Raw genomic sequence first — 24556 nt, 5'->3', positions numbered from 1 at the left:
GAAAACAACATACATTCAACTTTAAATATATCTCAGATATATAAAAACAAGAGAGTACTGGAAATCGTGAGACCGACCAAAACAACATCTGGTTGCTGAAATTTCAAAACAAAAGATGCAGCACCAAAAGCTCCTCAATGTTTAGACTTTTATTACAAGTACAAGCCTAACTCCGAACCACCCGACAAGTATTTCTGCAGGAGAGATCTGGTTTTGCCTTTAACTGACATTCTGTTGTTTCCCCAAAGCCGAGAGGGATAACTCAATTCCAAGTTCACGCCAACTTACTCCTGCTTAACGCACCCCAGCCCAAATCAGCGGTATCTCAAGTTTGTTCTCTCAAGCCCCCTGCACCAGAAGCTGGACCAAAGTGGCCAACAAAGGGTCTAAACTGGAACTGGGAGGTAACTGGACCGGCGATACCCCTACCTGCTACCCCTGCGCTCTGCATGAGTGCCACCAGCCCACCCAGCAGAGCCACTTCTCCAGGACATCACAATGTGCGGCTCAGGTGGCTGAGCTCTGTGAGAAATTCAAACTACTTCTGCGTTGTAGAGACTTCTCCCACCCTGTACAGCGACACAATTCGACCTCATCTAAGACTATTAAAAGGTATTCAAGAAATCATTCAAAGTTACAACGAGAACTCTTGGGAAAACTACTGCTTGTAAAAGATAATTAAACTTTTATCACCACGTGATCAAAACTAATCAAACAAGGGATCTAGAGGTTCAGGCACACTGACAGCAAGATCACCGCGATTCCCAGATCTACGTTAGGTTTCATTTGAGTTGATCGTACACAATTGTGGCCCTGTGTACTCCTGAAAATTAAATGTGTTCTTAATTTATATGAACATATGGAAATCTGATTGTGATACAAGTGGAAAATAAATGTCAGCCCTCCACAGCTAAAGTACTGCTACACTTGGTGGATTTGACAGTGGTAGGTTAACGGCTGGACTTGATGATCTTAAAGGTCCCTTCCAACCTAGACGATTCTATGATTTTATGCCACTGATGAAGAAACACATTCACTCAAAAGATGGTAGTGACATTTTAATCTATTTGTTCATTAAAAACTACTACCATTTGCACCAAGACTGAGGAGTATATTTGGTAGAACTCCTGTGTACTGTAATTCTCTGCTCATGGAGACAAAAAAGTGGGAAGATGAGCAAGTGGGTAGCAAGAGTCCTGCTTAAGGAAAACTGGAACAAAGTAATCTCTTACCAGGCCTAGAATTTCTACCAGAAATGGTGACCCCAGGGTAACATCCCAGGATACTCCTCCCGCCACTGGACTTTTTTATTTATTCTTTTTTTTTTTTTTTTTTATTTGTGCCACAAGATGTCCCTCTCACGTCGTAATTTTCTTAATATAGTGTATTTATCTGGTACAACAGTTCATGTTTTTTTCCTTTCAACATTTTTTCCTCCCACACAGACCTATATGCAAAAGGTTTTATTTTCTCCTCAATATTGTAAATGTCAGGTTCTTAAAATTTGGGTATTATGAAGTGCTTCTCCACTGAGAGATCGTCACTGATCTGAGAGATTCACTAGTTGTATTAATCCTTTTTAAAAACCTTGCCTGAGAAGCAACTATTGTTCATTTTGCTTTGTGTCATGATTTTATTTTTTTTTTAAACCTGTGTGGTTTGCTTTACAAGTTTTCTACTCAACAATACTTTCCATCCATCCATGACTGTCAAAAACATGAAGTATTTTTCCTGCAGGTGTCCATTAAAGCCTGGAGCGAGTCCCCATATCCCTCCTCCTACCTTTCGGTGGCCAGAAGCCTGAAGACTAACAGCCGTGACCACGATTGCCAAAGTCCTACCAGGAACAGATGCCTCTCAAAGGGACTGTCTAGATCGTTTTACCTAGAGTTTGCTTTCTGTCCCCAGTAGGGACATGACCTTAATTCATTGGGCTGGCTTTCATCCACACTCCCCACCACGAGCACGGCAATCTGGAGTTGCTAAAAGCTTTATTATTGCACACAGATGGTGTGCAAATTCTCAAAAGTCATTTGTGGAAGTACCACAATGGTGAACCTTAGACACCACCGCAATAACAAAAGCACAGAGTACAAAAGCCCAGATAAATGTTTATCAAAGAAATAAGGAGCAAATAATTAATAAATACTGTCGTGATGACTTGAATGCAACATGCGCACCTCGAGGCACTGTTTCAATGCCATTTTTAATGCACAAATCAGATTCAAGAAGAGACCTAGACACAGCCTTCAGTGGTAGAACACAACAGAAGACATTTCCTTTTCAATCATTCAGTAGCCACACATCAGCAGTACATAAGAAACTATCCTTGCAGCAGTTAATTTGCAAAAGAAAGCAAAAAAACACAGATTCGCCGAGCACCAGGGGCCAGAACTGCACAGAAAGCAAACACCAGAAGAAACACTGGGGCTCCTGCATCCAACACCCTGCACACAAGGGAAAAAAAATCCCTGAAAGAGGCCAGAAGCTTTTGAAGCAGCTGTCAACATAGATCCTTATTAATTTGGGACTGTGCTGCCGCATGGGGTCATGAAAAGCCTGTCAAAAATCAACTGCAGCTACAGGAATAGAGGTCAGCATGAAGAGAGAAGGGGCAGTGGATTAGGAGTACTCAAACAGGCTTAACTGCATCTCCTACTTGCGCTGAAGAGCAAAGGTTTTACATCAACTCCTTGTGCTTCTGCACTACGCCACAGCAGTTCTTCTCAGATAAACCATTCTCAGTGCATGGTAATGCAAATAATTGCATGATTGCCAGAGAAGAATTTGTATTAGTGACATGCAAAACATGGCAAAGCGTTACAAGGATGGTAATGCAATATATTACAAGGGACCCTTGCATCCACATAAATAACAATTCCTTTTTCCCCCAGACATGTTCATTCCTGTGCATCGCTGCATATTGACTATAACCGAGCTGCTATTTTCAGAGCAGGAAGAATTAGTCACATTAGAACTCCAAAATTATCAAATAATCTATGAAAGACATGAAAATAAAAAATGAAGGCCAAAGTGCAATCCAGCATTATTATACTATTATCACATACTATATAAGACAGGTCTGCAAATGTTATCTTCCTATGTCTTGGAATTCATGTTCCCATCTGCCTCCCAAACAATTCTGTATTCTTTGCCTATTCGCATCTTTAGTACTTCCACACAGCCACTGATAACCTTTTTTGGAACCTTTCTCTTCTTCCACTGCCTGCAGATTGAAGAAATCACAGTTCCACTGTGAACCAAGCAGACGCTTTTGCTCTCAAAGCGCCGATCTTTGTCCATTCTACAGAAACAGTCGTGGCCTATTTTCATGCGATTTACATTTAAGTCACAATAACACAAACAGCCTCAGTAATGGTCTACTATGGCACTTCCAGATTACAGGAGACTTCATTTTCATTTGCTTGAGCTGGTTATTATAGCATGCTGATAGTATACTACAGACCTCGTATGATTACAGCAGCGCCTGAAAATGGTTATTCAGTACCCATTTTCTTTCATTGTTTAATTCTTTGATTAGTTTCTATGCTGAATGACCACTGCAGGTATAGCCAGTCCTTTTGCTGCAGAACACAGCGCTGGAGCAGCCTACTCTCCCTTTTACTTGGACTCCAGAGATGCTTCCAACACATTAGATCCAGGTTATTTCCTTTGTCTCTGCCAAATGTAAATGAGTGGAAAGGTTTCACAGATTTTAAAATGAGATGTTACACTATTCCTTTCTAGCTTACAAAGATAGTAGCAGTACGTGTCACCAACTGTGCCACAAAGAGATCATCTTTTCCATTCTGATACCAAAACACTGAAACACAGAAACAAGTGATGCTGTCAGCTACTCACTAGGCAATTAACACAACAGGAGTAACTGTGATACACTCCTTGCCAGAGCACCCAACCTCCACATTATTTGTATGATTTATTCACCACAAAATCCAAGTTATAGCTCTACAATGTATGTACCAATATTAAGGAATTCAGATCAAGTTTCTTCTATATTGAATAAGTGTGTGAAAGTACTTATGGCAGAACATTTTTAGCTAATCTAACATGATGCATTCAAATCACATAGGATCCTTCCTGCATGATTCCAGCAGAGGCCGAGTTTAATTTCAGAACCCTCTTGCCCTCAGAATAAGGTCTTTAATTGCTCCTTGCGAATCTGTGCCATCAGAGCACAGATATACAAAGGCTGATTCAGTTGTTTTGCTTTTTTAACTGGTGAATAATTGATTTCTGTTATAGTTGTACTAAAGTTGCATCATTAATAATTTCTAATATAGTCCTTCTAGACTTGCATGTTTGATGAAAGCAGTAAAATACAACATATCCGTAGAGATAATGGTCAAATCCAAATTAACACATTGGTTTTCTGATTAAGGAAGAGACATTTCATTTTGTGACCCATTTGTTACTCTCAAACTTTGAAAAACACTGAATGATGTCTGTATATATGATTCTTATTTTCTTTTCCTATGTTACTGAGGTCAGCGTTCAAGATGAGAAGTTAAAAAACTGCTGTCTACTGCAAAAACGTCCAAAGCTTTCTGTTTTTTCTATCAAAAAGAGGCTGCAATTTCAACTGGTGGTGGATTTTTACATAAATGTTAAGACAATACAGCAAAATCCAGCTTTCAATTCAGGAAATCCAAACAAGCAAAGGAAATGAGCTCCCTCACTGTCAGTTATGAGAGCAATTAATAGAATACTAATTTTTGACAAACCAACTCAGAACTCATCTGAGGGAAACAGCAGTAGGACTACTGAAAAGAAAGCATGCTAAGTAGAGATAATGCCACAGCTAACACTGCATGTTAGGGTTTTTTTTTTGCAGGGAGGATTGAGTTATAGTCACTACTTGATACGCTACATTCAGATACACCCATGAACCGTTAAGCAAGGGAGTACACACTCTGAAGTCTCTGTATTTCCATTCATTGAGATGGCGGGGGAGGGAGAGTGATAAAAAGCATTCTACCTTTGTGATGAGAATTCGGTACTTCTCCACCAGGTGATCGTTATTATGACACCCTGCCAGCAACTGCCACACTTCTCCTCTGAGGGCCTCAGGGACACCACTTCTCACCAACGCTGACAACGTCTTTGGCCTCACGCTCAAATTGAGGTGCCTGGGTGTAGGAGAAGGCATTGTTACTATTATCCAAATACTAATAAATGAGTACGTGAGCAACAACTGATGCGTAACATCAAACATGTCAAATGATAAGAATTTCAAGGCAGTCCATATGTTGCCAGCGTAAATGAAATTCAAGTTATAGGAAAACAACCACAGATTTGGAGAAGCACTTTCCAAACTATTTCCTTGATTTCCATTAAATTTAAATATAATATAAACATATGTTATAAAACACTCAACAAACCAAAACACTGGAGGACAGATACCACACTGTGTAAGATTCCAAGCTCAAACTACACCAAAATCAGAATTAGTTTGCAGAAGCCTGTACTGCTCTCTAGACTTTCTGTGCCCGGGCGGGCAGGTAACCTTCCAGGTGAAGGAGGGAGAGAAGACAGACAAACAGAGCTATCAAAAAATCTCGCATGGTTATCTAACTACATCGTGCATTTCAGCAGCTTCTGCTGTACAAGCTAGTCCCAGCTAAACAGTTTTTTCAAGTGAGACTGGTGACAGCTCATAAATTACAGCACTAAGTTGCAAAAACTAGACCCACATATAATTTACGCAGTTATAGAAAGTTAAGCTGAACAGTCCATTCGGGGCTCACACATAAAATCCTCAAAAGACAGAGGCCTCAAATCAAAGAAATTACAATTTTCCTGCAGTTACTAAGAAAATAAACTTCTAGGTAAAAATGATTAAGAGGACTGATAGACAAAGCCACATTATCTTCTTAACAACAAACTGGTATTTAATAATGTTTGTTAACAGTCTAACAGATATGTGGATGATAATTTTACACAGATTGTGACTCCTTGTTGTCTTTCTCCAGTCTACAGTGTTCCAATACAGTAATCTGGAGAGCAGCAATGCGGACATTTAAAGCAGCATATACTGCACAGAACCTAGTACTATAATGTCCTTCTTCACTTTGCTTTCTCTAAACAAAATCAACTACATTAAAAAAATATTTACATAATAATTATACATATCTATATATTCATATATATACACTTATAGACCTTTATAATATATAAATACATAAAAATATTTCTAGAAAATTACTTGTTACATACAAAATATTCAAATTCTTTGTAAAGGCCTATAAAACTGCTTTGCCTTAATCTTGGATGAGAGTAAGTACAACAGTAATTCCAATGAATACAGCCATGAACTGTAAGGCTGTAGGCTAAAAGCCACACGCTACCAGATTCTTCCAAACTATTTTGAAATGAGAAAATTGTGTGACTCAGCAGTTATGAAATATGCGCCAAATATTATTTAGAAATCACAGAATACCATTGCATATTTAATTGCTATACAAATCTAATTACAGGATTCTAAAAAACTAGCATGAAACTACCTGAACTCTGATTTTTATGATTTTCAATCCTCTTATGTTAAAAGCTCAAGGATCATTACTTCCAAATACTCGTTTTTAGTTAAGAAGGAAAGCCCTTTAACACATATTAAAGTTGTTGCCAGCATTAGCACAGAAGCACTTCATATCCTCTTAGAGCTGCCAAAACATTTTCAATGGGAGTCAGGTGGCTTAATTATCCTTGAGCCCTTGGAAGAATTACAAAAAAATTCAATTTGAAAGAAACTTTCTCACAGCAGCAGATGCACAGAGCTCATCTGTTAAAGATGTTTCTACAAGTCTGGGAGAGGGAGACAAAAGGGATCATGTATCATTTTACCACAGCCTTCCCCTTCTTATAATTATGTCCATATCTAATGTCTGCTTTCCTACTAAATTAGCACAATATATTAGTGCAAAACCAAAGCAAAACTGAAAGTAAAAGTACTTATTCAAATACATACCAAGTAATTGCAGAAAATAAATTTTAAAAAAGCTACTTTGTTACAACTTTAATTTAAAGAGAATCCTGGCTAAGAGGTCACACATCATCTTAACTGCCTGACTTATTCTAATCTCTGCCGTCCTGCTCCTTAGTTCTAGTATTCTGGTCAGATCTTTGATTTGCTGCACACCCCCTTGCCCTGCTCCTCAGCAGCTCTGGGAAGCAGAAGGCAACAGCTAAAGTCAGAGTCAAAACGTAGCATATTTGAGCTCAATCTGATGTTGTGCCTGTCATCCCCCTTTGTGGAAAAAAAAATACTGAATTTTGCAATAATCAGCATCACTTTCTTCGAACTGCTCAGGCTACTTCAAGATGAATAAAAGATCCCTCATGAAAGGAAGACAGGTGTTGCATTAGCAACTTGACTGTCAAAAAAACACTCTCCTTGTAAATCGGCATTTTCTAGGAAAAAAAACAGAAGAGCTCATGTACTTCCTTCTTGGCAGGCTCTGGAGCCATCTTCCTTTAGATAAGGGAGGAAAAGCATCTTTGCTATCCAAGTACAAATCTCCCATATTCTTAAGCTACAGTTACTAACATATGACAGCTGCACAAAAAATTGGCTGTGAACTACATCAGAATTACAAAGAGGAATGGAAGCGATCTACGCAAAAGAGAGAGAAAGGAAGAGCTGCATTTTCTTTTTACTACCTTAGGGTTTGCTTTAACAAAATCCCAGTGAAACGCACAGATAAGTAAAATACTCATTTTAAGAGAGAACCACTCAAAGATACAGCATAAGTGAATTCCTATACAGTATTTAAGTATGCACTCAAAAATGAAAATACTTAAAACACCCTCTGAAGAAATCAGAAAACACAAAGCCAGAGAATAAGGGGTGTTGTGGGGATAAGAGAGGACTAAATCCATACTAATCTCATCTCAACTGGCTTCTAGAAATAACAAAATCTCTGAGCAGAAGGAGCAAACAGACTGAGAATATTCAGAATTGCAATTTTCAGAATGTGATTTTGCCACTTACCATTTGGACAGCAGCTCTCCCCATGTCTCAAGAATTTTTTCTGCACACTCTTTGGAAACATCTCCAGAACCACTTAAGAGCGGTTCATCATTGTCTGCCAACAGAAGAGAGGAGATGCTTTAAGATCAACCGCCATTAATCTACCTTTACAGATTTAACTGTTGCTCTCCTAAATGTATCGGTGTGTGGCAAGAACTCCTCCTTTGAGGATGCAGTGCTTGTGCGCTCACAGAGAAGGCAGAAGGAGACTCTTCTCTGAGGCACACAGTGATGTGACAAGAGACAGAAGACAAGCAGCAACACGTGAAATTCTGGTTAAAAATCAGGAAAAAAAGTTACCATGAGGGTGGCCAAACTGATACGAGCGCCCAGAGAGGTTGTGGAAACTTCATCACTGGAGATGGTCAAAACACAACAGGACAAGACCTTGACCAATCAATCCGGCTGGATTCAACTGAGTGGGAGGCACCATTAGAGACCTCCAGAGGTCCCTTCTCACATAAGAATTCTATTATTCTACCCCAAACTTTTGGAAGACTACAAAAATTCTCAAATAGCACAGCTTTCCGTATGTGAAAAGCTACAATAATATAAAAGCGAAAAAGACAATAAAATCAACAGAGTTCCACTGCAGGTTTCCCATGTTGTTGCAGATCTATGAAAGTCCACAAGGTATTTTATTTTAACTGTTTTGTACTTTTACTTTGAAACCTAGTACTTCTTGATAACTTCCTTGCCTTAAACAGCTTTTTGAACGAAATGCATTCAAAAATGCGGTGGAGGGGGAGGATTAGCATAATCACAGTAAATCTTTTTGAAACCGACACTAACTGATCTACTCCCAGATATTTTTAAACACTCACAGCAAGTATAATATACAGAAACTACATTTCATTGATAAAGTAGTCAACATTGGTTTCGCATTATTGGGGAAATACATTCTTTTTCATTAAGTCTATCCTTTCTCAGCTGACACCTGAACTTGTCCACAAACTCTTGCAATGTTGCAAGTCCTGTCAACTGTAAACAAAAGATATGCACGTTCCTGGTCTAGAAAACAATACCACTGGGGTTTAGCATACTGGTTAGAGACTGCTACTGAAAGCACTTCACAGAGGAGTTAATTTTCAAAGCAACCTTCCCCTCATTCACCCTCAGCCCCGCCCCAAAAGAGAAATTAAAGCACAGAAGTGAAAAAATTCACCCAAGGCCACATAGAAAGCCAGGAGAAAAAGTGGAAAAGCAGATACTCAAGCCATCTACATTGCAGCTCAGAGCTGTAAGGCCAGATGTTTATACACTCAGAACTAGTTCGTATTTTGGTTTAAGAGAATTTTTAAAAAGCAGAAAAAAAGATCCTGAAAATGCATTAAGTTTCAAGCTGGGCAGGTCCTGGTCTAGTTTTATGCATTACAGATGTCTATACTGGCCTCTTCACCAAAACATGCGGCTTGCTTGTATTTCCAAATAATATCAGCTTCTCATTTTTACTCTTAAATCTGTTCCCAGCTGCTCAGGGAGGGGCAGAAGCTATATGATAATCCCAAATTTTTAGCAGCCTCTTTTCACATTGTTCCAAATATATCACACTGGAGGCTTCATGAGGCCTGGGCTGAGAAAAGCGCAGGCACAGAAGTGTCAGACAAGGGAGAGGCCGATCCAGGAATGTGGGGGTACTGGTTATTGAATACTTGCAGTGTTAAAGCAAGAAAAAAACCACATCAGTAGTCCAGATTCTGACTGGAAAGGCTTTGACATGGTTCATAACTATGTCATTTACCGACTGCCCTTTCTTTCGAAATATACAAAAAGCATACAATCCTCCTCTTACCTTCTTCTTCATCATCCTCGGGAGGAGAAGGAATCATCGAGCCCTGTGACCCAGACTGGGGCAGACGAAGAGAAGGACTTGCTGTTGTTTTTCTTCTCTCCCTCTCCGATTCACTTTCTAGGCACACAACTTCATATAACGTGTCCGAGTTATTCTTTCTGTCCTTTTGCTTTATCTAGAGAAAAAGAAGTTTCATTTTACTGAGAAAAGCTATACGAATACCCTCATGACTTCCTAAGGCTCGACCTTCTCTTTCTGGAATAGGAGAGCTGAGAAACAATTTTCATCACATTCTGCATGGAGGAATGTCCAGTCATTGCAGCACTGACTGTATCGGGCAGACCTGCAAGTGTTTCTATCCCCAATGCCCTAGAGCAAGCGTAAGCGTGCTGCAGCCAGAGACATGAACATCTGAATATCTGTTCTAACAAAAATTGTTCAGTATTTATTTTCCCATCATGGTAATCGTCTTTAGTGATGCTTCCAAGTCATATCTCTGTACGCATTGCTGCAGAAACACGAATTGTTGAGTCCCAAAGTCTATCATGTGGTTCTGTTTTCTGCTTAATTTGCAATGCTTTGATATCTTCCTTTCCTTTAAAGGAAGATTTTTCTTTGTGAAGTAGTTCTAAAATTTTAATACAGTCCAAGAACTTTTAGAACTTTTTTTTCATAAATGAATAAAAATAGAGAGTAAAAAAGCAAAGGTGAAGAAAAGAGGGAAATAAGATTTATAATTATACTCTACACTAAGCTCCCAGGGCTCAATTTTATCCTTTGGAGTATTAAAAATGAAGAGAAATGCATCAAAACTAAAAATGACTAAATCACTGAATGTAATCTGAGCAAATAAAATCCCTCTGCTTTCACCATTTCCGAATAAAGAAACACTGCCAAAGTAAGATAAGCCAATTCTACACAGCTGTATTTTTAATAGGCTAATCATGACTCCATAGAAACAGGTTTCCCTTCCAGGCTTATCAGGCAGCACATTCTATATTTGTTGCTTCCACTATGAATTTTTATAATCTTCCATTAGTAAACACTGGAAGTTGGATAACCTGACAGTGGCTGTGGAAAAAGGAGAATTAGCTAAGATAAGTCACAATGCCTGTGAATTTGGTAAGACAAAAGATACAGAATTAGCTTACTAAGATAAGCTTCCTTTAAACTGCCAAACAGAAAAGCACCTTTTGGAGGTTGTAGAGTATTTATAGCCCTACGGTCTTAACTGTTCAACATCTCCATGCTCAAAAATATCCTTAATTAAAAGGCTGATCTCATCCATGAGGAATTTTTCCACCTTAAATTTTGAAGGAAAGTTTCCAAAACATGTATTCATATTTTATATAAAAAATGGGACATACACAAAAAAGAATCCTTCGTGAACTTCATCTTTGTTACTACCAAGATGCCATTATTTGCTAGCACTTTTAAGACAAGTGCAAAAAGAACTAAGAAAAGCTTCTTACTTATTCAAAACCTCTTTAAAAAAAAGAACACTTATCAAGAAATCAGGACTCCAACCTTGCTTTTTTGGGCTGCGTCCAGAATTATTAAACCTTGAGAGAGCGCATACATCCACATTGTTATTTGCTTCTACATATTTCCATTTCTTTAAACAGGACTTTCATTTCAGAGCAATAATTTCTAAAGCAGGAGAATGGCAGCTACTTCAAGTACATCATCTCTTTAATTGGACCTTTAACTTTCGAGCATTATTTTAAGACCAAGTTATTGCCCTGCACTGTTATTATGACTATCCTGGACAGAAATAATCCTTTCCTTTATAGTAGATAGCATAAAAAAGTAAGTTGGAAAAAAACAGTAAAAGTTTTTAACAAGTTCTAGGGATTTTTTTGTGGTTGCCTGGATTTTTTTCCCCCAGGGGAAACTTTGGGTATGTGTGAAATCTCTGCTTCCAGCCATGTACAAGGGGGAAAATAGACTTTCACAAAAAATACGTTTTTTTTTCTAATTTCAAGTAGATGTTTGCTCATCTAAAAAAAAATAAAATACTGGATTTGTATTATAAAATCAATTTAGTGACATACAGATAGCATGTCACCAGGATTACATTAAAGCCTTTTTAAATCTTAACCCTTAATTTTACATACTTAGCCTACTATACCCTTACACAAGCAACTGTCATTATAGCCCCGGTTTGCAGATAAATCCTCTGCTCCTTTTATTTCTGTGGTTTGGCTGGAAAATCCACAAGCCTCTATAACTTTGCAGCCTCATCAAAGCTGTCAAAATTTGCTTTGAAATGAGGACATCCAGCTTTTATGGGAACTTTAGATAGCCAGCAACAATTGGAATAATGAAGGTGTGGTGGTGCAACACCCTCCATCCTCCCTGTGCCACTGGGTGCTGGGTGTGATTCTCCCTCCTGGGCCACAGACCATGCTGGGGTAAATCAGACGTGGCTGGGGAAAGGCAGTGAACATCCATCACCCCCAACAGCCTGGTACACCCCTACCTGGGTCGTGTCCCAAAGGGGAAGATACCAGAACTTCAAAAGTCTAGCAAGTTTTGGGCTTGCGCAACTGGTGGAAAGCAACAGAATATTTCATTGTCCAACTTGAGACAAAATGGAAAAGTACCTCACAAAAGTCAATTATCTCGGACTCTATAAATAGCGACTCCAAGCAAGACCCTTTGAGCTCTCCGGGATCGCAGCGGGCTGTGACCAGCAGCTCCCCTGAGGTGGGACATCGCTCAGGCATAACCAAAGGCCAGGGCAAAGTCAGCCTTCTCGGGGCTCAATGACAGCCCATCGAGGAATGACAATGCATTTTGAGTATTTACTCTAAACTCGAAAAGAGGGAAATTTTAAATATAGACTAGCCTCTCTTATTCACCTCTCTACCTATCTGTTTGAAGACACACATTAGCCTTCACGAGTGTGGGTTTCTATATTTTAGTGGATCCAAATACTTCTGTTTGTGTGCGTGTGTGGGAAGTTGAAGGGGGCACCCATCGGCTCACTGGGGTCACCCACTGCGAAGGGACCCTGGTCTGAGCAGTAAAGACTTGGGTGGTGTGTGTGCGGCTCCTTGAATGGGGTGTGTTTGTATGATTTCTGTTTACACATACGTACGTACATGTATTTTGATTTAGGATGCCTGTAGTAAGTTAGTGTGAATCTTGTCATTCTCTAATCTGTTATTAAGTCACTGTTTAATTATTCTACTGAATCACCTTGTTAATCCTTAAATTGGTTAATGATTAAGTGTCACTAAAATTCAACCTTTTGATGTACCTCCAGCCATTAATAAATCTTAAATTGTTGCTAAATCATAACTGTGTCAAATATTTTCAACCACAACAGGACAGTTCTTCTAAAATTGAAGAGCATTTATTGTACCTCTTTGATTCAGGAGCAAAATGTTGAAATATGAACATTATATTAGTACGTGTTTTACCAATAATAAGGAGAAAAACACATAGTGAAATCCTGATCTGCCAAGAGGCACTAATAACTGCAATTCATCTTCACCTCCAAGGCATTTGTATTTATTCAGCATTATACCATAAGCCTACTTCTCAAGTCTCAAAATAATATAATTGACCGTACCACAGTTACATTTGAAAAACAACCTTGCCAAATCCCAAATTAACTGTAGATTTCATTTATTTCTTTATTTATTTTTAAAGTGTTACCTGTTTCAATTTTAGGAAAAAGTTTTCAGTAGAGCTACGTTTGCTGAAGGGCCAGAACAATCTCTCGTTAGGTGAACAAACTCTGACTTTAGTCTCCAGAATGAATCGAACAGGTTCCTGAACCTCAGTTATCACCAAATCCACCGCGGTCGTCATGAACAATACTTTATCTACGAGGAAGAAAACAAAGTGACAGTATTAAAAGAAATATTTCAAACAAAATATTCTCTAACCTTTTTCCTAATAACATGAAACAACAAAAGAAACTTTTTTGCAGATTTCAATTTTCCCCCTAAATTAACATCTCAAATCCCTAGAATTTTCAAAACAAGAAAATAAGATGACTATCCAGTATTCACTAGGGAATATGGAAACTTAAGTTTTCAAGCCAAGAGAATGATCTTGTTAAAGAGAATAAAAATTTTGCTTTTTCAAATCCCACTAAAATGTATCAAAAATCTTCATTAAACATTATAAGGGATCTGAATACTCAACTCTACAGAGCAGATCTCTCGCCATCTAGCCTAATTACATTTTAGTTGGGTTTTTTGTTTTTAGACGTTACTGAGACAACACTTAAGTCCCACCATATTAAAGGTAGCATTTAAGAGCATCTCGGCTTGTATTCTGAGATTCAGAAAATTGACTCTACAGTATGATGCTCCAAAAGGAGGCAACTGGCCTTGGTGACCTCTGAGATCTCTTCTGGTACTGAATGATAAATTGTGTCCTTTAGGCAGGATGACATTCAATCTAGCAGCAGATTGTACCCAGCTGTACCCAGCAGCTGACTTTGATGACTTTGCCCAGTTAATTCCCATTAACTTCCCCAACCTTTGGCATGCAACTGTGACAATAGATTGAAAAGATGATAATTCAGCTGACATCTTAAAAGAAGTATTGACAGATCTGTTGCAGGACTCAAGAGAGCAACGCAGCATCAGCTATTTTCAGATTACAGTTGGAAGTGTTTTAACTTTCATTTTCATAGGTACGGGAATCCTTCTTTTTTAATTAAAAACTTGGATTCAGAAAATCTGCACTGACCACAGAAACTAAGCAAGGAAGGAATCTGCAACAGTCATTTAGTGCAATTCTCAATGGGATTCTTAAAAAGCTCTAATGGTGTGCAAAGCATCTGCCTCCTGTCCCCACACCTGTACAGCCTTGTACTGGGATACAGTTCTTCTTACAAGGTATTATTACTGGTTTTCTTCTAGCTTTCTATTTTCTTCGGATTTTTGTGTTACATCTGGCATCCTACTTTCTGAGAATATATCCCATACTATGAAGAAAGTCTTTTTGCGGGATTCATCTTAAAGAAAAGTCAATTGATCCGATACCCGCTATGTCAGCAATTTGCCCTGGCTAGGGACAACATCCGGCAAAATTTTCATACCTTTTGGTGTTTCTTCATTTACAAATTGGAAGTGTGGAGATTTTTGATTCCAGCTCCCAGTGATCACGTATGATTTCCCATCAGAACTTTTACCCATGGACTCCTGGAAACAAGGTAAGTTTATGTATTTTGATTTAATTTAAATAAATTATTATGAAGTCTCAGCCCCATAAAAGAGCTAGTGCACTGGCAAGAGAAGGGCAAGCATCTGAAGCCCCTGTGCCACAGTCCTGTAACAGAGATCATCTCTGAAGAAAAGAATACAGTTCCCATGCTGGGTCTCCTTGCTGATAACACAAAAAGGCCAATTAATATTAATTGTTATATATATATGTGGTGAACATCTGTCTCGTGAGACCTGAAGACCAATAGCTCATTTTGGCAGTGGCCATTTTAAAGCAACTTTCGGCTCACACGTGTGTCCGTGAGATCACAGCCAAGTACTTGGAAAGACGGGACTCCAAGCTGCAAAGGCTTTGCTTTTTTGTTGCTCCTGTTTGAAACAAACAAACAAACAAAAAACCCCAAACAACAAAAAAACCCCAAACAAAAAAACTTCCAACTTCTTTTAAATTGTTCTGGAAAACCCAAGGCAATCCAGTCTTTCTGGCCTCATTTTGCATCACTCAGTCTCTGAATGACAGCTGCCTGAGCAGTAAAGCTTTTAAACATATCAGGCTTTAATCATGAACTGAGGGGATGTAGTTCATTGCCTCTAATACAAGAAAACAAATTAAATCAGAACACTCTCTTACAAGCTGCTGAACTAGTAAACTTGGCAAATGTTTCACATTAACATACCTTCCACTTCGCTATGATGTTTTAATACACCAGTAGCATTTTATTTTATCCTAAGTAGCTATTTTATAAAATAAATTTTCACTCTAAACCGTCTTGAGATCAGCTTCATTCAGCATACAAAACACAGGTTATTCAGCTATTAAGAAGCAATTCAATATTTTATCTTTAGTGTTCAGTGTGTCTGTCCACCAACCTTATTTTCTGGGCAATCCAAAGCCTGGTAAAAAGCAAAATTATTCACATGGTATTGGACCAGCCTGGGTACTCACTACTGTAACAAGGATGTACTTTATAAACACTAGCAAGCTTGTTTTAACAACACACCTGTGAAGTCAGATGATCTCTATCATCATTTTATAGATGTAAGAGTCCTAAAAATAAAGTGCCCACTAATTCTCAGTAACATATTTGAAGCTGCTTAGGCCTTAATTTTTACAGTGATAAGTAAGCTATAAAACTTTCAATATTCAGAGCACAGCTCTTTAGTCTTCAGCACTTCCAAAAATAAGGTTCCATGTTTCTTCTTCCAGGCCCTGAAATGAGAAGTCATGATTGACTGCAAAATTGGGCAACTCCCTTGACCAAGCATCAGGTTGTATTCTAAGCCTGTAGCAGAGGCAGGGATTCAACCCAGTTGCCCAGGGTCTCACGCCCAATAACATAAGCTACAGCATCATCACCATCAACAAGTGTGCATAAGCGTCTAAATCTTTTCTGTCTATCCTGAGATCACACACAATCGTAATCAAAATTATTACTGAATTTTGTTAATAAAAGATCCTTACCAAATCTAAAAGGTGCATGTCGCCACTCCGAACATCTTTCCCACGGCTAAGGAGAAGGCCAAAACATCTGCAAAGCCAGGCAAAACATTAAACCACAAAAATTAGACTTGCTCATAAACAAACCATTAACATTCCTTATCTAAATATTCACTGTCATACATCCCAAGCAGCCCATCAATCCAATAACAAATGCCAACAAACCTTGACATTTGAAAGCAGCATCAAGCATGTCAAGCAAAACAATGTCAAGCCAATATTAAAAACGTCGAGCAAGATTTCATAAGCATATTTACAACATGATTTTACCCTCCCTACAGCAGTCTGGAAAGTTGGTCAATTATCTTTGTTTGCAAGAACAGTGTAAACCAGACACTGCTAACAAGGGTTCCCTATCCCGCAGGACAACCTGGCCTGCATTCTTCTTCCCATCTTTCTTTTTTTTTTTTGAGACACATTTGCATAGAATTTACCCTTTGATACAGACAACAATCAGGAAATTCCAGATGAAGTGCAAGGACCTGTCTTTTATGGTTTCATTTTGCAAAGACTGTTGGCCTACAAAGGTATATTCCACTTCATCCTCTGGTTTACCACATTGTCCTGCATTTCACTGCAGACTGCATCTTTTCTCTGTAGTATGAGCAGCCCTAAACACTAGTTTGTTGCTAAACAGTGAAAGATTTGATGTCTGAGCTATCCTCTTCCCTACACAGCCGCTCCATGTTCTACAATTCCAGACTGTGGCAGATTCAAAGCGTACATACAACAATGTTCTCAGACGCAGCAGAGATGAAAGGAATGCAAATTGAAATAACTCAGTCAGTGATTATAGCCTCAGCATTTAAGACAAACTGGCCACTGAAAATAAAAACAAGATCTTTTTTAAAAAAAGATTTTGAAATGGGTATTTAGAGGGGATGCGACCACTGATCCCACAAACAGAGCTGTGCAAGATTTAATTGCACCTGTGTTGTGTCCCTGCCATACACACACTGAACAAACCACTCTGACCTTCTGCACAATCCCTCTCAAGACAGAAGTGTGGAGTTAAATTACATAAATGGAGTATCCATAGAACAGCTACTAATCTGCTGTCTCAGAGCAAAAAACCATCAAACAGATAAAGAATTTTTTCAAAATCGATGAAATTACCTCTCAATAGCAAGTTCTTTATTAGTTGTCTGTTGGACGTAAATCACTATCTTCTTATCAATTCCTTGGCGGAGTTTAAAGCATTGTCTGTCCTTGTCTTTGGGAACTGCGCTGTTATTTACCAGGAAAGGGAAAAAAACTCAGTGTCATTTATCTGTATTCCTTGCATGTATCAAAAACAGCTTCAGACACTTGGTGAAGCCAGCTTCTTACACAAAAGCACCCAAGACCCTTCTTTCTTGCACGCTGCAATCAGTAACACGAAAGAAATGGCAACATAATTGGGTGACGTTATTTTACCTTCATTAGTGAAAACTAAGTGTCCTTGGTTTTCACAAATAAAACCAGTGTTTTTATACTGTGTGGCTTAGTGTTGTTAAGACTTCCGGCAGCATTTCCATAAAGTTTCTAAATATTGATTCCCCACGTAACATGCAAGTATTATCTGTTAAGCAATTACTTCTAAGAAACTGCATATTGCTTGCTTTCACAAGGGAGGTGACTGCTGGGACCCACAATAAGCCAAAAGCCAAGAGAGGGCACCAATCTTTAGACTATTTCCGTTATTTTTCCTCTAGAGCTGCTGCAAAAAGAGCAGATAGTGTGCTGTGGTGGAAAAAACTAAAATTACACTTCAACGCTAACACATGGGCTATTCCCTGTAGAGCAGCACAGTTGCACTAAATACTGGACAAACTGAGGCTGTTGGGTTTAGACTCTCTTTTCAAGTCAACCACATGTTCACTTTTCCTTTGGATATAAAAATAATCCTTATTTTATTTCAGACCTTCAAACTATGCATTGTTACCCCCAGGAGTTCCAAAATGGAGTGTGGAGTATTGCCCATAATTTAACACCTAAAATTTGGGTTTGTTTTCTGAGAGCAGGTGCTTTCCCAGGACAGGGAACGGCAGGCTGCCATTAGCTGTCAGCAGGAGTTTTGTCTCCGGGTCCAGGACAGCGGATTTACAGACCTACAGCCAGTATGTGCAGTCAGACTCATTTCCCTGGCGTGACAGAAATGCACTACTAGTGACCCAGGGTGACAAGTGACGGTAGAGATGAGCCAAGACAGGGTCAGGTACTTTAAAGACTGAGACCAGATGCTGAATATGTGAAAGTGTTCTCTCAACTTCCAGGTGAGTGTGGCTCTGCCCACGAAGGGTCATACAAGGATTAGTGCCAAACTGCTAAAGCTTCCTATTTGAACTAAAACCTGTACTGTACGCCCAATGTTGGTAGGATTCTGCTTAGCTGGAGACAAAAATTCACTTTTCTTCACTTTGTATAGAGTAGGTACGTAGCTTTTAAACAAATGCACCACCCCTAATGCAACTGTATTTTATTTTTGTGGCTGAGAAGATTTTTAGATACGTGTCCATAGCAAAGGCTGAGGCTCCAGCCGCGGCCCATGCTGACATACCCGAGCTGGCTATGAGCAAAACAGCTCTTAGCAGCACAACTTCTGGAAACCACATAAGCATCAAATCCTAGGCTGGCTTACACTACCTGTGCTGCCGTGGCTGTGCTGACATTGGTACCACGCCAGCAGGACTGAGCTTCACCCAGGGTACCACTGCATGCTGAGCCGTGCTTCCTCCACCGGGCACCCAGCAGCTGCTGCTGCATCCAAGCCCAAGAACCGTCAGCATCTTTCAGGCTCAGGCCCTGAGCTAAATCATTTTTCAGTTTCAACACTTGAGCAGTCCTTTGGAGTGCCAAATAAATATTGGATTAATAAATGGGAATTATTTATTTATTTATTAAATAAAACTTGAGTTGGATGTAAATCCATGAAGAGAAACATCTCTGAAGCTGTGGCTAGGAGCCAATGTGCTCAACAAGTCAGAGCACTTGGCAGACACGCTGTACTGAAATAAAGACACTTCAGCAATTACAGAACACTGTAAATGGTTACATAAAATATCTAAAGGCAATGTGTACAGGCTAAGCAGAAAAAAAATCAACTTTTTAGCATAGAAGCATAAACTAAAAAAGGTCTTTTTAGCAACCAAGGTTATCCACCATCAGACTGAACATGGGAACAGCATTAGCTGATGCAATGTGAAAAGCTGATCTAACACCCTCACCTTACAACACCACTTGCTAACACCTGGTTCAGGAAAACAAAGGAGGAAAAATTCATTTTAAGAACTGGGTCAGAAAATAGAACCAGTTAGAAACAGATGCCAGCTTTGTTCATAAAGCTTTTTGATACTGATAAAGAAACACTATTTTACAGATCAGAACAGGTGAGTATTTTAATGAAACAGATCATAGCAAAACTAAGGAGAACTAATATTGATGATCTTTGATAACAAATTTGAATTCTGCCTTCTCAACTACACCTCTACTGAGTTCTGGCATAGCTATGTCGGCACAAGTTGGAGATCTTGATCATCAAGCACTCGTCTCATGAAGCAGTAATAGGCCTGTACTAGGCATTAAAAGTTAACGTGTCTTATGACAAACAGATTTGGCTGAATACTTCTCTAGAGAGCAACTTATCTTTTGGGATCAGAAAAGTTATTTCACAAATTGAATTTTTCAGAGTTTTAATTTTCTGTGCCTCGTCTCATGAGACTTTATTAAAAATATGCACCCTTATGCCTCCTGCAGTATTCACACCTTTGAAAATCTGCCGCATCTCAGCACCTTTGAAAACCTGGCCGAAAATGCACATAACTCTGGATATGAGAGCACAATGACGCATTTCAGCTTTAGCAGGAATTCAGCTGAACATGACTTAAAACACATTGCATAGAAAAAGGTTTAACGATGAAAGAAAAATACAAAATATAAAAAGCACTTTGCAGGTAGTACAGATTCAGTTCAATGACCAAGACGAAATAGTTCAGAGGGTCATCACTGTTTTACTTCCCAAAATGTTTCTGTCTGGGATTCATTTAAAATAGAATAGGAAGCTTTCAAAAAGGGAATTTAGGGACCACCCCAGACTCGCACTCCCTCTTCACTAACTTTCCAACAGAAAGAGAGGCTGTATGCACAGGAATGAAGAATCAATACCTGAAATAACCCTTCCCATCATCTTCTTTGATTTCCAGTGACACAGAGAAGGTGAAAATATCACTGTCTGGAGTTTGTGGGGTGGCAATGGCTGAGAGTGGAGTTTGTTTGGCAGAACGACGGAAGGCAGTGGCAAAGCTGTACAGTATTCGGCTCACCTGCATTTAAATGGCACCAAAGAAGAATCAGAAAGCTACAGACATACAGAACGCTGCAGCTGCAACCTACCTGAATTTTCACTAAATAATAGAATGAGAAGTAACTGTAGGAAACACATCTTAAAAGAATAAACTATTAAATCATGTGCATTCTTATTTCCTATCTAAGGTTTCTACAATTATCTTAACTTGGGGCAGAAAAAAGCCAAAAGCGATGAATTACATTACTTCTAAAGTGCTGGAAATACTTCATTTTCGTTTCAATAATAACATTTAGATGTACATAACTATAATTCGACAAAAAGATTCAACTTACAGCCTCTTGGATTTCACATCGGAAGACATGAATCCTGAAGAGTTCTGCATTGTAGTGGCTTTCAGTGAAAGCAAAGCAATCACTTTCAGGGGTTCCATCATGCCCTCGTACACAGAAAAGGATTTTATAGATTGGATAATTTGCTATTTCTGTATTTGTCTGAGGATCTAAAAGTCTGTTAAAAGAAAAAGAGGAAAAAAAAAACCCAAAGCTTGAAGCTTTAGAAGAATTATTTCAGCCTGATATTAACTTACGAGCTTTAACAATTTCATAGCTACTGGAGAAACTACATCACAAAGAAACTAGCTCCTGACTGTCATTTATTACAAAGCTTGACCAGAATAATAATATTTAAATTGAACAGTATAAAGAAGTACAACACAACAGCCCTTTCCACCAATAATTTCCTCATAGCTTTCAGGGCTTAGCCTTCAAAACGCTAAAGTAATATGCAGCAGTGGATAGCCTCATCCCTGTTAAGCCTCCTGTATCAGCCATTTTCCAGCCCTACAAATTAAATACTTTACAGGCTATTTCCAAAGTGCCATCAATAACCGCTCCCACTACGGCTTTTGGGACACCCTTGATCATCACAATGTTTCATACTGATCTTTGGACATAAAATGTCTTTGGTAAACAATTCAGAGCATTACTCTTCTCAGATCTCTTTAAAACCCACTTTTTCCAGTAAACAAAACCCCAAGTCGCTCACGTCTCCTCCCAGGTAAACTGATCACTTGTTTCCTTTGCTAAAAGGAAATAAGATTAAATGAACAAAGTCACAGAGTGCACCTGAATGAGCTTCGTACCTCACTGTTCCTTCAGAGACATTAGGCACTGACAGTGTCACATCTAAAGAAATCTGGCACTGGCTTCGTAAGATGGACATCATTCTGAGGGCTTCCACTTCACTCCGGGGAGCGTTCACAGAGGCGCAGCCTAAGTAGGTAAGCTTGCTGAACACCACGCTGTCCTCATCCGTCACAGGTGTGAAAGGGCTCAAATCCTCACAGTCTAGGGTGAGACACAAAGTTGAACGTTAGAAGCAAGACAAGACATATGTAAGTAAGTTACCAGAGACTGACTCATCACTAACCTAATGACAAAAGTGACCAAGAAACCCATTACAGAAAGTCAGGTCAGGCTTTATAGGAAAACCCTGCCTGAAAGTGAGTTACCGATGGCAGACAGCAACTTGGCTATCCCAACTCTACAACCAGTTCACTCAGAAGACTCCTTTTAAATACGAGTGCACTGATTTTCACTACAGCAATAAGATGCATAGACAAGCTAAGCAGACTAGTATTTTGTACCGCCAGGCAAGTAAGCATAGTATGCCTGCACACATCTTGAGGCTCGAATAGCAAGTGTTTTCAAAAGAGAGGATAATTCAGCATACAGTAACTGGCATCACATAACCTGGCATTCATCGCACTAGGTGATTATAATGGAAGAAATGGGGAAAGGTGGGTGGACGCACCTGTACCTAAATTTTTCCTTTCCCACATAAAGCTAGTTCATAAGATACTACCAGGCATTTGCCATTTTTTTCTAACCTCCCTGGGATGGTTTCACAGGCAAACTCATGTCTGGTTTCTGGAGTCCTGCCACCGACACTGGATTAATGGTGGAGGATGCTGAAGCTTCAAGAACAACGGGTTCTTCCCCATCTCCATCAGTCCTAACTTCTTCTCCATGGTCCCGGTCACTTGACTGATCTTCCATGGGTGGGTCCATCAGCACGTCTTCAAGTTCCCTCTGCAGCTGCTGTTCGCTTCCATTCCCCACAATCTAAGAGCCACAAACAGAGTTGGGACACAAAAAAAAAGACTGTTCAAATGAAAAAAAAATACCCCTTGGGCACAGGGTCATTCATATGGCTTTTTCTGCCAACCAAAGCAGTAGTTAATAAATTTAACCTAGTTACAACCGTAAACACAAACTGCAATGTGCAAGTGCTCACCAGTACAAATTAGATCCTCCCTGCTTTAACGAACTAACAAAAGGAGCTCAAAGCAGGAATTTTCTAGTACTAGAAAAAGTGAGATTACTTTAAAACTAGTCTTTAATCACCAACTACAATGACTAGATTACAACAGGGGTAACTTACAAACGTCCACAGTACAGTGGTCTATAATAATTCTCAGAATATTACCAGAAAGGGACAAATATGATTAAACATGCTACGTGGTTCACGGGTAAGATAGGAAGGTTTCACATATGAGAAGAGTCTGGAACAGGATCATGCCCTCATGCTGAGGAGAAGAGGTAGTGTTGTTTTGTACCCTAACACTCATCTACAGCCTGACTTCGCACTCACTGAAGTCAACATGAAAGCATGAGGCAACCTGAAGGGTGCTAAGCTAGAAAGAGAATAAAGGCATTAATTTCAGAAAACTCTTAGATACTGTATCTAAGGAAGCTTTGTCCATTCCTCTGCAATTAATAGGGAAGTGACCAGTGCTTTACACTGTTTAGAAATTAAGCACGGAAATGGAGTTTACGGAAGCATTTTACCAGATGGCAGTCAGAGGAAGGCACCCGGTTCCAAGACTTCAGCTGCTGCGTATTATTGCTGGCACCAAAACTCAATCCCATAAGCAGATACGCATTTCTATATCCTTACCTCTCTGTAAGCTTACTGACTTGAGACACTACATGCAAGCTAATAAAATCCAAATTGTGCATCTACCCCAGGTTCATAAGATGACTGTAAATGAAGTCTTATTAAAGAAAATTTTCTTTTTTTTTTTTTAATCTTTAAAATAAGATAGTAAAGGAAGAAAGTGGTTAAAATCAGGAGGAAGAATATAAAGCTGACAGAAATCTGCCCGTAACACCATCTCAGTATTGAAGCAAATTCTATCTGCCTCAAAACTGGCATCCAATAGCAGAAAATTAAATTATCTTGAAAGTACGTAAAGCAATGGCCAAAGTTCTCACGTTTTAACAGTGAATAAATCAATCTGAAGTCCAGTTAAGATTGCTGAAATAACACCGGATCAGACAACAGAACACCTCCATGCACACATGGATGAGCCTTGCAATGAGTTAAATATACTATGAGCAAAAGATCAGATGTCACTTAAGTACTCTTACGTTCATTTCCACCAGGTGTGTCTCCAGAATAATTACAGTGAGATTAGAGATTTCTCACCCAAGTCTGAATTCTGATTTATGGTCATTTCTATTGCATCCCTAAATACAAACTTCTCCGTTCAGAGGGAAAAGGAAGAAACATGACGTTTACTTACTGTCTTCTCTTTCACATTCAGACCCATAATCTCCAACTAATTATCTGTATCTGCAGCCTCCATTTACATTGCACTAAAGGTGTAAACTGCATATTAGTTTTCTGGTGAAAAATAACTATTTAATATACAAGAATATTAACAAAGAACAGAAACCGCTGACCT

The 24556-nt window shown here is 39.1% G+C and overlaps 1 protein-coding gene across 3 annotated transcripts in view; it reads right to left on the bottom strand.

The window, feature by feature from the left end:
* The window catches only part of RABGAP1 (RAB GTPase activating protein 1), a 74275-nt gene that overhangs the window by 37854 nt on the left and 11865 nt on the right, over positions 1–24556 (bottom strand). For all 3 annotated transcript variants that reach the window (XM_054220428.1, XM_054220431.1, XM_054220430.1), the window contains 11 exons: positions 22697–22931; positions 21950–22154; positions 21141–21315; positions 20667–20824; positions 17640–17750; positions 16488–16554; positions 14902–15004; positions 13503–13672; positions 9837–10011; positions 8006–8099; positions 4997–5147 (listed from right to left, as the gene is read on the bottom strand). In XM_054220428.1, coding sequence (XP_054076403.1) covers positions 4997–5147; positions 8006–8099; positions 9837–10011; positions 13503–13672; positions 14902–15004; positions 16488–16554; positions 17640–17750; positions 20667–20824; positions 21141–21315; positions 21950–22154; positions 22697–22931 — 1644 coding nt within the window. The remainder of the gene's footprint in view (positions 1–4996; positions 5148–8005; positions 8100–9836; positions 10012–13502; positions 13673–14901; positions 15005–16487; positions 16555–17639; positions 17751–20666; positions 20825–21140; positions 21316–21949; positions 22155–22696; positions 22932–24556) is intronic.

The sequence above is a fragment of the Rissa tridactyla genome, chromosome 14, assembly GCF_028500815.1.
Source record: "Rissa tridactyla isolate bRisTri1 chromosome 14, bRisTri1.patW.cur.20221130, whole genome shotgun sequence".
NCBI classification, from domain to species: domain Eukaryota; kingdom Metazoa; phylum Chordata; class Aves; order Charadriiformes; family Laridae; genus Rissa; species Rissa tridactyla.
The sequence above is the reverse complement of the archived record's forward strand: the minus strand, read 5'-3'. Positions and strand labels throughout refer to the sequence as shown.